Here is a 13,582-nt window from a genome sequence, read left to right as displayed (position 1 = left end):
TATTTTTAAGTGGTGTTCAGAAATTTAGTAAGGAAGTCCACGACATGAACCGATGACATAAGGTATTTTGCATAATTTCCCAAAGCATGAAAAACCCAAAATAAAAGTTGATCAAGTTCATCTTAGTTAATTTGATTGTCAACGTCATCAACTGTACCAACAAAACGTATGCGTTATGAGACCAGAGTCATTTTCAATCAAATAAATTGAAGTTTAAACTTATTTTTATCAATATTATGATAAATTTTTAAAATTTAGAAAGGAAGGAAGATGATTATACATTAACATAAAAAATACGACCAATACACCCAATTATCAGTTCCTATCTACTGCAATAGAATAGAAAAAAAAAAATCAGTGCGGATCCCCAATGGCCAATGTGTCATTTCTTCAAGGTTTGAATCAGAAATGACTGTTTGGATCTGATTTCTCTCAATTTTTCATGCCTTTCTCGATTCACCTATATATGACTTTCCCACTGATTATTGGAAAACACTTTTGACAGATCTACATCAGTATTAAGTATGAAGATCTATTAGTAGAAATCTAACTACCGGTAAATTAATGTTATACAATTTACCAATTTTGAACAAGTCCCAGTCATCTGACACCTGGTCCAGTAATTTTCATAAAACTGCCAGTTATACAGGACTTTTATTGCCGGATATCCAGTTTTCTGACCTAATTTTGAAGACTGGGTAATGGATCTATAGTAATCACTGTGATACCAAGTTAAACTAATTAAAGATCAAAATAATGCTTTTAAATGCTTTAAAAATAATTTACTAAAATGCTGCAAGCATTACATTTGTATAAAATTCATAATCCTTTAGTCATTAAATTTACAATATCTACAGTCCTGAAGAGCACAAACACCATAGGTTCACAGGAACATTGTCACATCAATCTCCTTTGTATTGCATTATCCCATTAAGAAGATCCAGGATTTTTACTCCACAAAATTAATCTGAAACAATAATTGCAACAAATTCTTCAATAATTAATTTGAAATCCAGGAAATCCTGAAACTAAGCACTGCATTTTATTCTTAGTTACACAAATTTACTTGTTTTATGCAATCTAAATCACATTATTCATATTAACATGAACATCATGATTTCTCAAATAAGTGATATCCCAACACTCCACATAGACATACTTTTTTAGCCGAAACACTCATAGAAAAATTACACTGGCAAAACCTTTGTGTCTATCAGACAAAGATGATGCCAATTGTCTCTTCACACTTAGACAACATGCAAAATCAGATTTTTCAAAAAATTAAAGGGAGCTTACCACAACTGATAATACTTTTCCATAATGTCATTTATATCAGTACAAGCCTTTTTGAGTTATAGTGTAATACCTCAAAAACACCAATCTTTGTATGAAAAGACATAAAAAAAATCTGTAGGGAGCTTACCACTACAGATATATACCTGTACATTTTTCCAAAGTTTCATTTTTAATTGGTGGAAGCATTTTTCAGTTATTGTGCAAGAACTGGAAAACACCGACCATTTTAATGAATACATTTCCATAACTAGAAAACGAAAAATTGGAATTAACAAAAAAATTAAAGAAGTTTACCACTATGAATACCTACACTTTTTAATTGGTGCAATTGTTATAAAAACTTGGGGGATAGACAGACAGACAGGGGTTAAACAACATGCCACTCTCTAGTCCAGACACATAAAAATCAATTAAATCATTATTTAGTTTGGAATCTTATGGTACAACATCTATTGTTGGCATACACTTTTACATGTACAATTTCATTGAACAAGTATATATATCTCCTGTTTTGACCTTTTCAGTTCTTAATCTTAACTGTGCATGTCATAACCTCAAAAATTAATCTCAGTCTATAAACAATATATCCCCATATCATTGAGATCTATATGCTTAAAAACCTGTGAAGTCAACACCAACTTGAAACCTTGTAAAATTATATCAAGATGATTCACTAATATTAAAATATTGCCAGAAAACAAATTGTTTATCAATGACAAAAGCAACACAGTAGTTTTGAAGTAATACAAAAAATAGAATCATGATTTCAAAATGCAGAACTCTGTTACCATACCTGTGGATATGCAGCTGTATATATCACATTCTGTTGTCCTGAAGGATCTGTCAAAATGTTGTTTGTTAATGTCTGGGCAGCTGAATCAAAGAAAAAGGTTGACAAAACTTAGTGTGTCAAAACTTAAATAATGTCATGAATGTTATAGGTATAGCCCTATACTACACCTGAAGATTGAGAGATATGTAGTGTTTGTTAATCTGTCAAAAATGCTAAAAAATATTAAACCCTGAACATAGTGCTGAAGATTGTGAAATATAGGTCCAGGTATTCTACTACTGTTTATGATGCATTTCCCCTTAGTGATGCATTTACTCAACAGAAATTACAACTCCTTTCATATCAGAATTTGGAAAACAGAGCATCTTTTATTTCCAGATCAATGGGAGCTTAAAATTTAAGGTTGATTATTAGGTACACATTGTTTTGCATACCAGGAACTAATTTTGCAACATTACCTTAATATAGACATTTATTTATAAAGAATTAAATAAACATATAAGTTTACCAAATGGTTCTTCACTTATTTCTTCTAAATGACAATCACCACCTCCACTATGACCAGCTACTGATTTATCACCCTTTGCAGCCTAGAGAAAGACAAAAAGCATATTTAACTCTACAAGTATTTTATTAATAGAAGTATTCACATACTTATATATCCTGCACCTTAATGGTATATGTTTTGTTCATACATGTACCGGTTAAGAAGAATATATGGAACTAAATTCAAAGTGTAGGATAGAAAATGCCCATTGTCAGATTGTAACACTCTTTTGTTTTTATTACGCATCATAATATCTAATGGTACAAATAAACCTACTGATTTTATATAGGAAAAATTGTAGCACTAAAGCCATTTTGTCCAATTTTAAAATTTTGAATAAATAAGAAAACAAGTACCTGTACTTGTAATAAAAACTCATGTATCCCACACAAATTCAATGCAAGGCCTAACCTAATATGACTGCAAAAGTCAAATCTTGAACAAATGGTGCTGCATAAGTATGCAGAAATTCAATTTATAATGGAACCAAGCAAATTTAATTTTGAAACTTTATTTGAATCAACTTGAAAATGGGGCCTTAAATCTAAAAATAAAAAATAAAACAGTAATATTCTGCACACCAAAAAAATTATGAGTTCATTGATTGTTGGAATCATTGATTTGGGCCAATATGAAAATCTAAATACATGTAAGAGATGAATATCTTCAGTACGTATTTAAACTTCATGCAAAATTTCAATAATATTGGCTGATTACTTTTTGAGCAACAGATTACAAAAAAGAAGGTACTTCCTAGCTGTGACAAACAGATGGACAGTCAAGTTAGTGATACATGTTAAAAAAGTTTGTTCATAAGAGAGGTGAGAAAATAAAGTTTGATAGGTATTTTGGGGTATGCTGCAGTTTTCCACCTTTTGCTGTCCTAAGTGAAGCTTATTTGTTTTCAAAAACTGTTCACAAATAAGCTTCACTTAGGACAGCAAAAGGTAGAAAACTGCAGCATACCCCAAAATACCTATCAAACTTTATTTTCTCACCTCTCTATACTTCTGAAGATACAATTTTAGCGGTTCTACATAGCTGTCAAATCCAAGTGTTGACATGGCAAACAAGATATCTTCTCCGTTGATAGTTTTTCTCTTCTCTTGATGGCATCTTTCACTAGCTCTTTTCAAGAGGTTAAAGAAAATTAAGCAACATCAACAATTTATACAACTACAAGTAGATCTAAGTTGGAGGGTATTTACATGGTTTACCTTGCTTAAGTTTGCTGATGATGAACTGGTGACCTACATTTACCTTTGCTCAAGGTTACTGAAAGTAATTTACATGTAGAAGTCATCATGAAAAGAAACAGCAGATCTGAAATTTTTTAATTCAAAAAGATTACCAGGTACTATTTTCACAGATTTGATAATGATATATATGTATCAAGATAATGTCACAACTACGACAGTATCACATTAAAGTTGAGCATATGATATAACTTTGGCAAAAGGATACTCGCTAGTTATAAAACTTATAAACTCTGAAACACATTCCTGAACGCATTCTTTGGCATCTTTTGCAATCTAAAAGAAAAATATATACATTGGTATAAAATGAGATAATTAGCGATTTACTATACATACAGATCATGTAAAAAATTCATACCATTCCTCTGCAGAACACTTGCATAGTATTAGTTCATACCAAATTACACACAAAGAGAAAAATCTGAACAAACTAATTTTATAAAACGGACGATCATGTGGGCAAAATTGGGCATTCCTCTTCCATTTAAATTCTGAATATGTTAAATCCTATAAGAATTGTTAACATTAAAAAAAAAAGCAGTACTTACTTTGCCTGTCTTTGGTATTGAATTTTTCATAATTCTGGACACATTTGCAATAGGTAAGAATCTATCCTGGAAAATAATAAGGCTAATTTAATGTAGGTACAGTTACTTACATCAGAAATGTCATTACCTTTGCATTAGTTGGTCTGCAATGAAAAGATGCAACACCAAGGTCTGTCAATGTTAGTGTCAAGAACAAAGCACTATGGGTTCAATCCCTTCTGAGACACATTAGACTTTAAAATAAAAATAGTATGATACCTTAAAATTGATACAGGTTATAGCTCCTTTCCCACCAAATATGCAGACTATATGAGATAGAGAGATTCAAGATATTCTAGACATATCATGATGATTTAGAATTTCAATTTCATCAAAGGCATTGTTATTGTGTGATTGTATGAATATTAGTGAAATCTAACTGTCAGTTATTTCTTAGACCTTAGTTCACTGTAAAAGGATTTTGATGTTTAAAATGCATTAACTAAAAATGAACTGACAGTAATACTAACAGATGCTAATACTTCTTAATCCCTGACATAACATTAGTAGCTTCCTAGGTGCTTGTAGAAAACTACTGTTGTCTGTGGTTAATGCTTTTATTTTTTTTGTAGTCTGAGTTTCTCAGTAAGTTAATGACTTTTTTTCAGGATATAATCATTCAGTTGCTGTCCTAGTTTCCACTGTTTTGTTTTTGTCCTTTGATATTAAATATTAAAATTTGGTACCATACTTACTTGTATAGTGAAACCTGTGTTAACTCCCTGTTTTAGATTTTAAAATTTATTCCATTTACACAGGTGTTCAGTGTCCCACAGTTTATATTCATTTAAATTAATCTAACAGGACTTTAAAAAGTATCTGGTTAAATTTTCCTTGGGTTGGTTAATACAGGTTTCCCTCTATATTTTTTACTTTAGCTTTAATTTTACTTAGGATAAATAGCACATCAAAAATATACACAAAGGTTTTAACTTTTCAGGAAACCTCTCAGGATAAAATTAGATAAATAACAAACAATGAATTGCTAATATAGATATTTAGAAAAACAGCAATAAGCCAGTGATTTTCCAACCCTTATTTTCGGTTTCAATTTATGGTCCCATTACAAGAGGAAACTTGCTCCAAATTTCAGCAGTTAGATTCCCAATTACATGTACTATTCAAAACATCACTTAAAGATTTGTACATGATTAAAATAAGATCTGTAAAATGAACAGAATCCTCTCTCTACTCTGCTATATTAATATTGTAATCCAGAGGTCAATCCATGGATTTTAATACCAAAGAAAACATAATGGTCCTTATTAAAAATTTTAATTACGAATTCTAAAAAAAATATTGTCTAAAATTTCTTGCATTGATGTACATTGTATATAATAATAATAATAACACTTATTTCAAGAGGGTAACACAGTTAGTTTACAACTAATCTTTCCTGGGGCCCTCACACAAAAACAAAAATATAAGGTTAATTTCAATGCCACAAAATAAGTATTACTAAATAATACATAAATGCATGCCAACAAAGTTATCATTTTACATTATAGTACATGCAAATACAGTTGAATCAGTACATGCAAATACAAATGAATTATTCTTTTGCCTGTAATTCCATTTGGAAGATTTTTAATTTCTGCTTAAAAAGATTTATTCCTTTTACACTTCTTATTTCATGTGGGAGGGTATTCCAATTTGATGGGCCAGAGTAAACAAAAGTATGTCTGAATAGTTCTGTCTTAGGTTTAGGAATAAAAAGAGCATTGTTCATGACATTTCTTGAATGGTATAGATTTACTATAGAAAAAAATTTCATTTTATCTGCTAAATAAGATGAAGCTAACCCATTTAAACATTTGAAGATCAATAGACACTTGTGATATATAATTCTATCCTCAACAGTTAGCCAACCTAAAGAATTAAAGAGGGGACTAGATGGGGCACAGTATAAGCCTAGCTGCCTTCTTTTGTAGTCTAAGTACACACTGTAAATTATCTTTTGTACAAATGCCCCCAAAAAAACTACAATAGTCAATTAGTGGAAGAATGTATCCTGGGTAAAACAGTTTCCTTGTTTCTAAATTTAGATACTTTTTTAATCCTAGACAGAAGATAAAGTCTACTTGAAATTTTTGAGTATACAATGTTTACTTGTTTTGACCAGCTCAGTGTCTGATCAATTTGGACTCACTCATAATTTTTCACATTTTGAGTTCTTCAGTACCTCAGATTTTATCATTAGCTCAGGGGGACTATTTTTTGATAAAATCTTTTGTTTGGTCCCAATAACCATACATTTTGTTTTACTACAATTGATAAACACTTTATATCTGCAACAACAATTTCGCAATTCATTCAGGTCTTCCTGAACTTTTGGTCGTACATCATTAATACTTTTACCAGAACAATGAACAGTCGAGTCATTTTTTGCAAAGAACTTCATGGTCTACTACATCAAATGCTTTTTTGAAGTCTAAAAATACTACAATGTTTAATTTCCCCTTATTCATTTCTTCTAAAAAATTATCAGTAATGTTTATAAGAGCTGTTTGACATGAATGACCTGGTCTAAAACCAAACTATGCTGGGTGTAACAAGTCAGATTGTACTAAATACTAGAAAGGTTTTATCGGAGCACTTTGATCAAACAAATTTCGTACCGGTAGGTTTTTTCCCCAAGGTTGTCATTTCATACTCTTTTTTCCAAGTGTATGTACTTTTTGGCCCCTTCCCCCCAAAAAAAAACTGAGGGAAAATTACTGTAAGCAACCTTATCTGTTTGTTCATTCTAGTAAGCAAATAAAGCTTTCTTAATAAGCTTACAAACCTCATGACCTAAAGCTCACACATGAAGCACTCCTGAAGAACTTAACAGCTAAAAGCTCACCAATAAGTCTTTATTTAGTGCTTAGACAAATGTGTGATTTTATCTTACAAAACAAAATACCCTCTTTGTGTTTTTGAATGAGGGATAGGCAATAGCGGGATTTTAAAATAGAACTTTTGATCAATGTTCATCCTCTGGCCATCTTCAATGTAATCAAATCTTTCAGGTATTGTCAAAATCAGCTATTAGAATTCTTTTCAAATATTGTGTGGCATTAAATATGGCATCTTCCATAGAATGTCAACAAACCAGCCATACGAAAGAAGGCTATACAAAAGTATGGCACCTATTTTGTTTATAGTTTTGAAAATTTATTCTTTGGGAGCTTAAAGCCTTAAATGGGGAGATGGTAGATTAACCTCACATATCAGGAGTCTCACTGAGAGACTGAGAAGGTTAATATCTGTATACATAATACAATTACATGTACCACTGTTTTGGAATTTCTTACCTACAATTTAACATGTACATTCATTGTACAGATCTATACACAAGCCTTTGCCTAATAAATAGATGAAATTAGAAGATAAATTCAATTCAACTACGTGTATAGAACCCATACTTGCTCTCTCAGTGGTTCATTGCTTTCTATTCTTTGTTCATCTTCATTTTCTCCTGAACCAATACCTTCATCTCCTTCACCTGAACATCAAATATCAATTACAAAATAAAATTTATGTAGTGTATATCATACGTTCATACCAATATGAATAAGGTAGATGTTTTACTTTTTTGACATTTTTCTAAATTACAAGACAAAACATGAAAGGTTTAACCATTAAAACCATTTTTCTTTCGAATAATAAAAATGTTCTAGAAATATACATGTACAAGTAAATAAAAATGGAAACTCCAGAATGGAATAAAATGCAATAGTATTTAAAGAAGAAACATAGTAACATCAAAAACAATGGGATACCAATGAACAAAACAAAACAAAAGACAAGTAGCAATAATTTTTTTTTTTAAATTAAGAACTTATGCACTGAAAAACAAATAGTACACAGTGCATTTAAAGTTCACTAACAGTTTTAAATTATTTAACATTAACATTTTAGTTTTTTAAAAATGACATAGCATTAGATAATTAAAATCTTTCGTCATGTGTTTGTCATTTATGATATTTTGTATACATGACTAATGAAATTTAATGATTAAATTTTTGATCAGTCTAAACAAATTTATGCCCATTTAACAGATGGAACCAACAGTTTTAAAGAAATCAGGGCAATATGTTTACCTTCAACCATGTACTGTCCAGAAAATATGGCATCCCCTAAACTACTGTCATTTCCATCCCCAGCAGCACCATCCATTGTTGATCTAAAATTACAATAGAGACATAACGTATAAACAGCTAGTAAACACAAGTTTTTCCTGATACATGTACTTGTCAGGGTAGGAAACTCACTCAAATTCTAGCCAGTCCTGAATACAATTTTTCAATACATTTACTATATGGCTATATAGATTTTTGCTAAAATTAGCCAGCCCTCCCAAAAAATAGCCAGTCTCGGGCTGGCGGGCAGGCTACTATTTCTAACTCTGAACTTGTATGTGTACACATATACACAGTGTATTTTTATGTTTTGTATGTACATTAAGAACTTTGTAACAAGTTACGATTATGTGCCATGTACCAGATTTGTAATTTTGTCAATACTGCCAATAAAACTCTTAACAGATATACATATATAACTGCTGACCTAATGATCATTTTTTTAAATGGACAACTATTAACTAAAGAGTTACAGAACTGGATTTTTAATATCTTACTAGGAACAGAGAATCAGCAATATACTACATGTATAAGTATATATATGCAGATGCTGTAAAACATGAATGGTTCGAAATCTTTATGTCAAGAGTGACATTTTTTCAGAAGTGATGTATATAGTTGGAAGTGATTGTTTGAACTTTTAATGCAGGTGAACAGCATGTGTTATAAGTAGTCCTGCAAATTGTAGTTTGTCAAGAAATCAGTAAAGTAATAACATACATGTAGCAATGCATTATCAACTAAGTCAATCATTATTTGAATGCAAATAGCTTCATCAATTGCAGGCAAAGCCTAATGAATTATCATTTTATACAAAGTATATTGTTGAAGTAATTTTTTACAGTTCAAACATGATTTTAAACATACAGGTATAATTATATTTAAAAAAGTTTCGTTTTGACAATTTGTGCCTATAAATGGATTTATAATACAATGTAACCCATTGATAAGTTAGATGTGTAACAGCAATCCAAGTGTTGAATATTACGGCTAACCGACCAATACCTGTCTGGCGTCAATGACATACGTCAATAAGATTAAGAGCTGTCATAAGGAAACATTTACAAGATACACCTAAAATGGCGTCCACTGTATTTTCAGTGCAAGACAATATTTAAGAACAATTTCTACGCCGATTAATAAATAATTTCTCTCATTTTGAGTAATGATAACAAATACACGTGGACTGCAACAACAATCAGTGTCAACACAACCTATTTTGATTGGAAATTACTTGAGGAAATTGGTTGGTCAATGCAGGAACCAGTGAAAATCAAGGTAAATCACTAGCCAGTCAATGGAGTTATCACAATCGCTGTTCTTGTATGAGTCATTACCCCCTTTAGAAGGTAAGTCATAGTGGAATTCAAGCTTTTTACACACTTAAATTAATACACTAATAACGTTTCACAAAATAAAATACTATCGTTTTCGTTTGGTATGTTTGTAAGGTATATCACGAAACGATAGACTATTATCGTTTAAATAAAAATCTGTCAGAATATTCAATAGATAAAACAGCCAGATTGGACCAAATACCAACCTTTTTTTGAAATTGGAATCGCGTTGAAAAGGAAGAAATGGGTGCTATTTAAGGACATTTCACTCATTTCTACAACATTTCTTTCTACAACTCACTTTTTGTTACTTACAACACAGTTGAATATTTTTTGTTGTTGAAAAATTTGTAAGTTCGTGGTACTTTCGTTTTGAACAAATTTTATTTTGGTTTTCATATTTCATTCACTTCCGGTTAATATTGAAAACACTGTTGCGGCAGCCCATGGGAACAGGAGCTCGGAATACTAGGACTTTTACATGACTTTTGAACTAAAATCAGACTTCCGAACAGTATTTTGTAAAAAAACCATGCTGTCACATTTGGGGGTCGTCTGAATTTGAGTTTCGTGTACTCACATATGGACATATATTCCACCAAAAAGTAAACGACACATTAAGGTGAATACAAATGAACTGAAAATCGTAGTTTGAGATAATTCCAAACCTTCTACAAAAAACACAAAACAAATTAAAATTTTCTCCATTCTGTTTTTTTACCTGCAGCTTGCTTATGAACTTCGGCATATTTGTCCCTAGTAATTTGTTATATTTGATTTTTTTTTCATTTTAAGCGTTACAATATGTTTTTATTACAATTTTTGGCGATAATTTTTTGTTTTTTATATTTTTAAAGTCAACATTTGGATTGTAAAAACAAACGAACATTAATGATATGCATTCATTATTGTTTACAGTGCCGCCATGGTGAGAATACAAATATTTTATTTAGCTCGAACACAGATACAATAATGAAGAATTATGATAAATAACTTAAGTGTTTTTCATATACCATGTATTTGTTAATTATAATTTGTCTAAATCATGTGCTGTAGTCTAAGTAAATGAGTGCAGTTCAAATTGCAGGAGATATGGTACACAAAAAACTTTCTTAAGCCTTATACGTGTACTGTATACATGTTCAACAGTCCATACAAACATTTTTATAAAGACACGAAGAGTTGTTGTTGAGTCAATGACTGTTGATTTTCATTTAAATGAATCAGTCTATGATACAAATTTGTTGAACATGATGAGTTGTACAGTTACTTGATTATAGGGTAACACAAACAAAACCTTTCAAGAATCTGTTATTTGTGTATACCGTACCCCATATTTCATTTTTGAGAACAAAAATAAATTCATGTACAAGGTCAAGAAAACTCCAGTGAAACAAGTATTGCAGAATAGTTGACCAAGAGCAATCAAAAACAATATTTAATGTTCCATGGTATTGTTCATGTAAGTCATATGAGAACATTTTATACATAACTTGGGATAAACTACATGTATTATATGATTTGGAAATTACTCTAAACATTAACATATACATTTGTATGACCTTATATAAGACACAATTTCCAATTTTTTAAGAAGTTATTGTGCTATTTTTTTATACTTTTTTAATAGATCCATAAATACAAGCTGTTGACTTACATTGTATATCTGTAACTAAGGATAAGGAACTAGTTTTATCAGTCATCAGATTTCTTTTGCACAGTATGTTGTTGTGAACATGTACAATTATACCACAGTCATGACAGTATGATAAAAGTCTATCCATGTTGATTTTCAGTATCTCTTTCCATATTAAAAGGAAATATGTTTTGATATTTTCTAGAAAATTTTAGATGCAGCCGTCATGTTCACCAACCAATGATACAAGTTACCAGACAAGTCATACATAACAGGAAGCTCTGTTCAAATGAAGTATGATATAGATTGTGTTGGTATTTGAGGTTCTGTATACAATATTTTTATGCCTTGTTTTTTGGAGAAAAAAAATTAATATTGATTTGGGGTGTTCCAGAGGTAGGAACCACCTCTTTTGTTGGGAAATGTTGGAAGTAATGTGGAAAATTTTTGCAAAAATGAGGAAATTAATAGCTTGGACCCCCACTTTCAAAGTCTTTTGATTATTCACTATAAACTCTCATTAGTCAATTTATTTTAGAAATGTATTTGTATTATTTCTACATGTGTAATGTAGATAGATCCCATATGTGTTTATGGCTTAAAATGTAGCACTACAGTTCCCATGATACTTAAATGAAGGTTGTAACATAGACATAATATTTTAACATAATGGGATGTTTTGTTTAAAGAAAAAAAACATCCAATGAGCCATATAATGTAGGATTTACTTAAATAGAGGTCTACTTCAATACAGGAATCATGAATCACAGTAACTTTGAATATGAGTATTATGTATATTTATTACTGATTTTTATACTTCCAGGTCATCCATGCCATATATATGACTGAAAAGAATTCATACATGTAGAATTTAGATGATCTTCAATGCTGTTCAATCTCTGCTTGCACTGTAATGAAAGCTAATATGAAGCTGAAGTTTGAAAATAAAGATTTTCAAAATCATATTTCTTATACAAATGTACAAGGTTTAAATATGTTGTGCTTCAAAAGTAAAAGTCACTTTCATATATGTATACAATAACAGCCATCAACCTAGAATCCCTTGCACTGCAAGCTGTCACTCTTATCAACTGACCCAAAAATCTACTTCATTGTTTTCTGTAGATTAGGTTGATTATGGTCTTTTGTAAATAGTTTTTTACTTTATTTGTTTTTGGGCCTTTTTATAGATTACTTAATGGTATATGGTTTGCCCCATTATTGATAACCATGTGGTGATTTCACTTGTAGAAGCTTAATCGTTACTGGCTTGTTTTTTTGAATGACTATCTCATTGGCAAACATAAATGGTACATGTATTTAAGTTTTCTACTTATGACTAGTGAGTGCTAAATCTTTTACTGCTTCTCAAACAAGTAATTTTGTGTAAAAATTATTTGGCTAAGCAACTGTTGATTCTGTGAGGTAGCACTATGAAACCGCCTCAAAATGTCATAATAGTAGAGTAGTATAAAGCAGGATCATTTCATACAGTACAACATTCTTTTCCTGAAATGCAAGAAATAATTGCAATATGCATTGAAACCACAACCAATCAATGAAAAAAAAAAACAAGTTCCATGGGTAAATAATAATAAAATATAAACATTCACAGACATTAAAAATTTTGAAAAAGAAGGATTTATTGTTGAATTTTGAGCTAATCATAATCATGCCATGTACTTGTACCTATAATTTACATTGAATTGATCTGAGTTCATGGTTTCCTTGTATAAACTCTACAAGACTGGTAAATTGTGATTTTTTTTGTTCACTAGTTAAGAGGGATGTTGAGGTGAGGATAATCATACCAAAAGCTCATGATGCACCTGTTTAATAGGACATCTTATCGAATGATAATTATTAGACAACTGTGCTGGTAATACCTGTTCATCGATCAGAGGGGGTTAGCACCCCTCCTTTTTACCAGAAAATTAGTCATTTTCATCTGTAAAATTGACAAAACATGGAAAATAATGTCTTAGCATCACTATCACATTGGCTTG

General features: G+C 30.7%; 1 protein-coding gene and 1 long non-coding RNA gene across 4 annotated transcripts; one reads left to right on the top strand and one right to left on the bottom strand.

Moving 5' to 3' along the window:
• Positions 1-767: 767 nt before the first annotated feature.
• LOC148628386 (nuclear transcription factor Y subunit beta-like) lies at positions 768-9,975 on the bottom strand. Of its 2 annotated transcripts, none has more exons than XM_088586491.1 (9): positions 9,838-9,975; positions 8,565-8,647; positions 7,887-7,966; positions 4,441-4,506; positions 4,101-4,168; positions 3,635-3,764; positions 2,598-2,679; positions 2,090-2,169; positions 768-967 (listed from the first exon to the last, which is right to left on the bottom strand). In XM_088586491.1, exons 2-9 carry the CDS (start codon positions 8,638-8,640, stop codon positions 950-952), a joined length of 600 nt encoding a protein of 199 aa, XP_088442617.1. In that variant the 5' UTR covers positions 8,641-8,647; positions 9,838-9,975; the 3' UTR covers positions 768-949. The 2 variants fall into 2 exon arrangements, with proteins under 2 accessions (XP_088442617.1, XP_088442608.1); XM_088586482.1 differs by lacking the exon at positions 9,838-9,975 and adding an exon at positions 9,609-9,749.
• Positions 9,745-12,541, top strand: LOC148628385 (uncharacterized). 2 transcript variants are annotated; one of them, XR_015923299.1, is made up of 3 exons: positions 9,745-9,881; positions 11,782-11,870; positions 12,400-12,541. It is a non-coding gene; the product is annotated as an uncharacterized LOC148628385 (long non-coding RNA). The 2 variants fall into 2 exon arrangements; XR_015923297.1 differs by having other exon boundaries at positions 9,835-9,952.
• The last annotated feature ends 1,041 nt before the right edge of the window (positions 12,542-13,582 follow it).

This window comes from Perna viridis, chromosome 1 (genome assembly GCF_037379345.1).
Source record: "Perna viridis isolate PV_CMFRI_1.1 ecotype Kerala chromosome 1, ASM3737934v1, whole genome shotgun sequence".
Classification (NCBI taxonomy): Eukaryota; Metazoa; Mollusca; class Bivalvia; order Mytilida; family Mytilidae; genus Perna; species Perna viridis.
Note: the sequence above shows the minus strand (reverse complement) of the source record. Positions and strands in the feature narration are given on the sequence as shown.

Bases quoted from the DNA above. Each gene is read 5' to 3' on its own strand.
- LOC148628386 (XM_088586482.1), bottom strand. From the start codon at position 9,628: ATGTCATTGACGCCAGACAG. The intron at 3,765-4,100 runs GTATCCTTTTGC...CCTCTTGAAAAG, and splicing joins ATAAGTTTTATAACTAGCGA to AGCTAGTGAAAGATGCCATC. The intron at 2,680-3,634 runs GTGAGAAAATAA...GTCTTTCTCTAG, and splicing joins ATCTTCAGAAGTATAGAGAG to GCTGCAAAGGGTGATAAATC.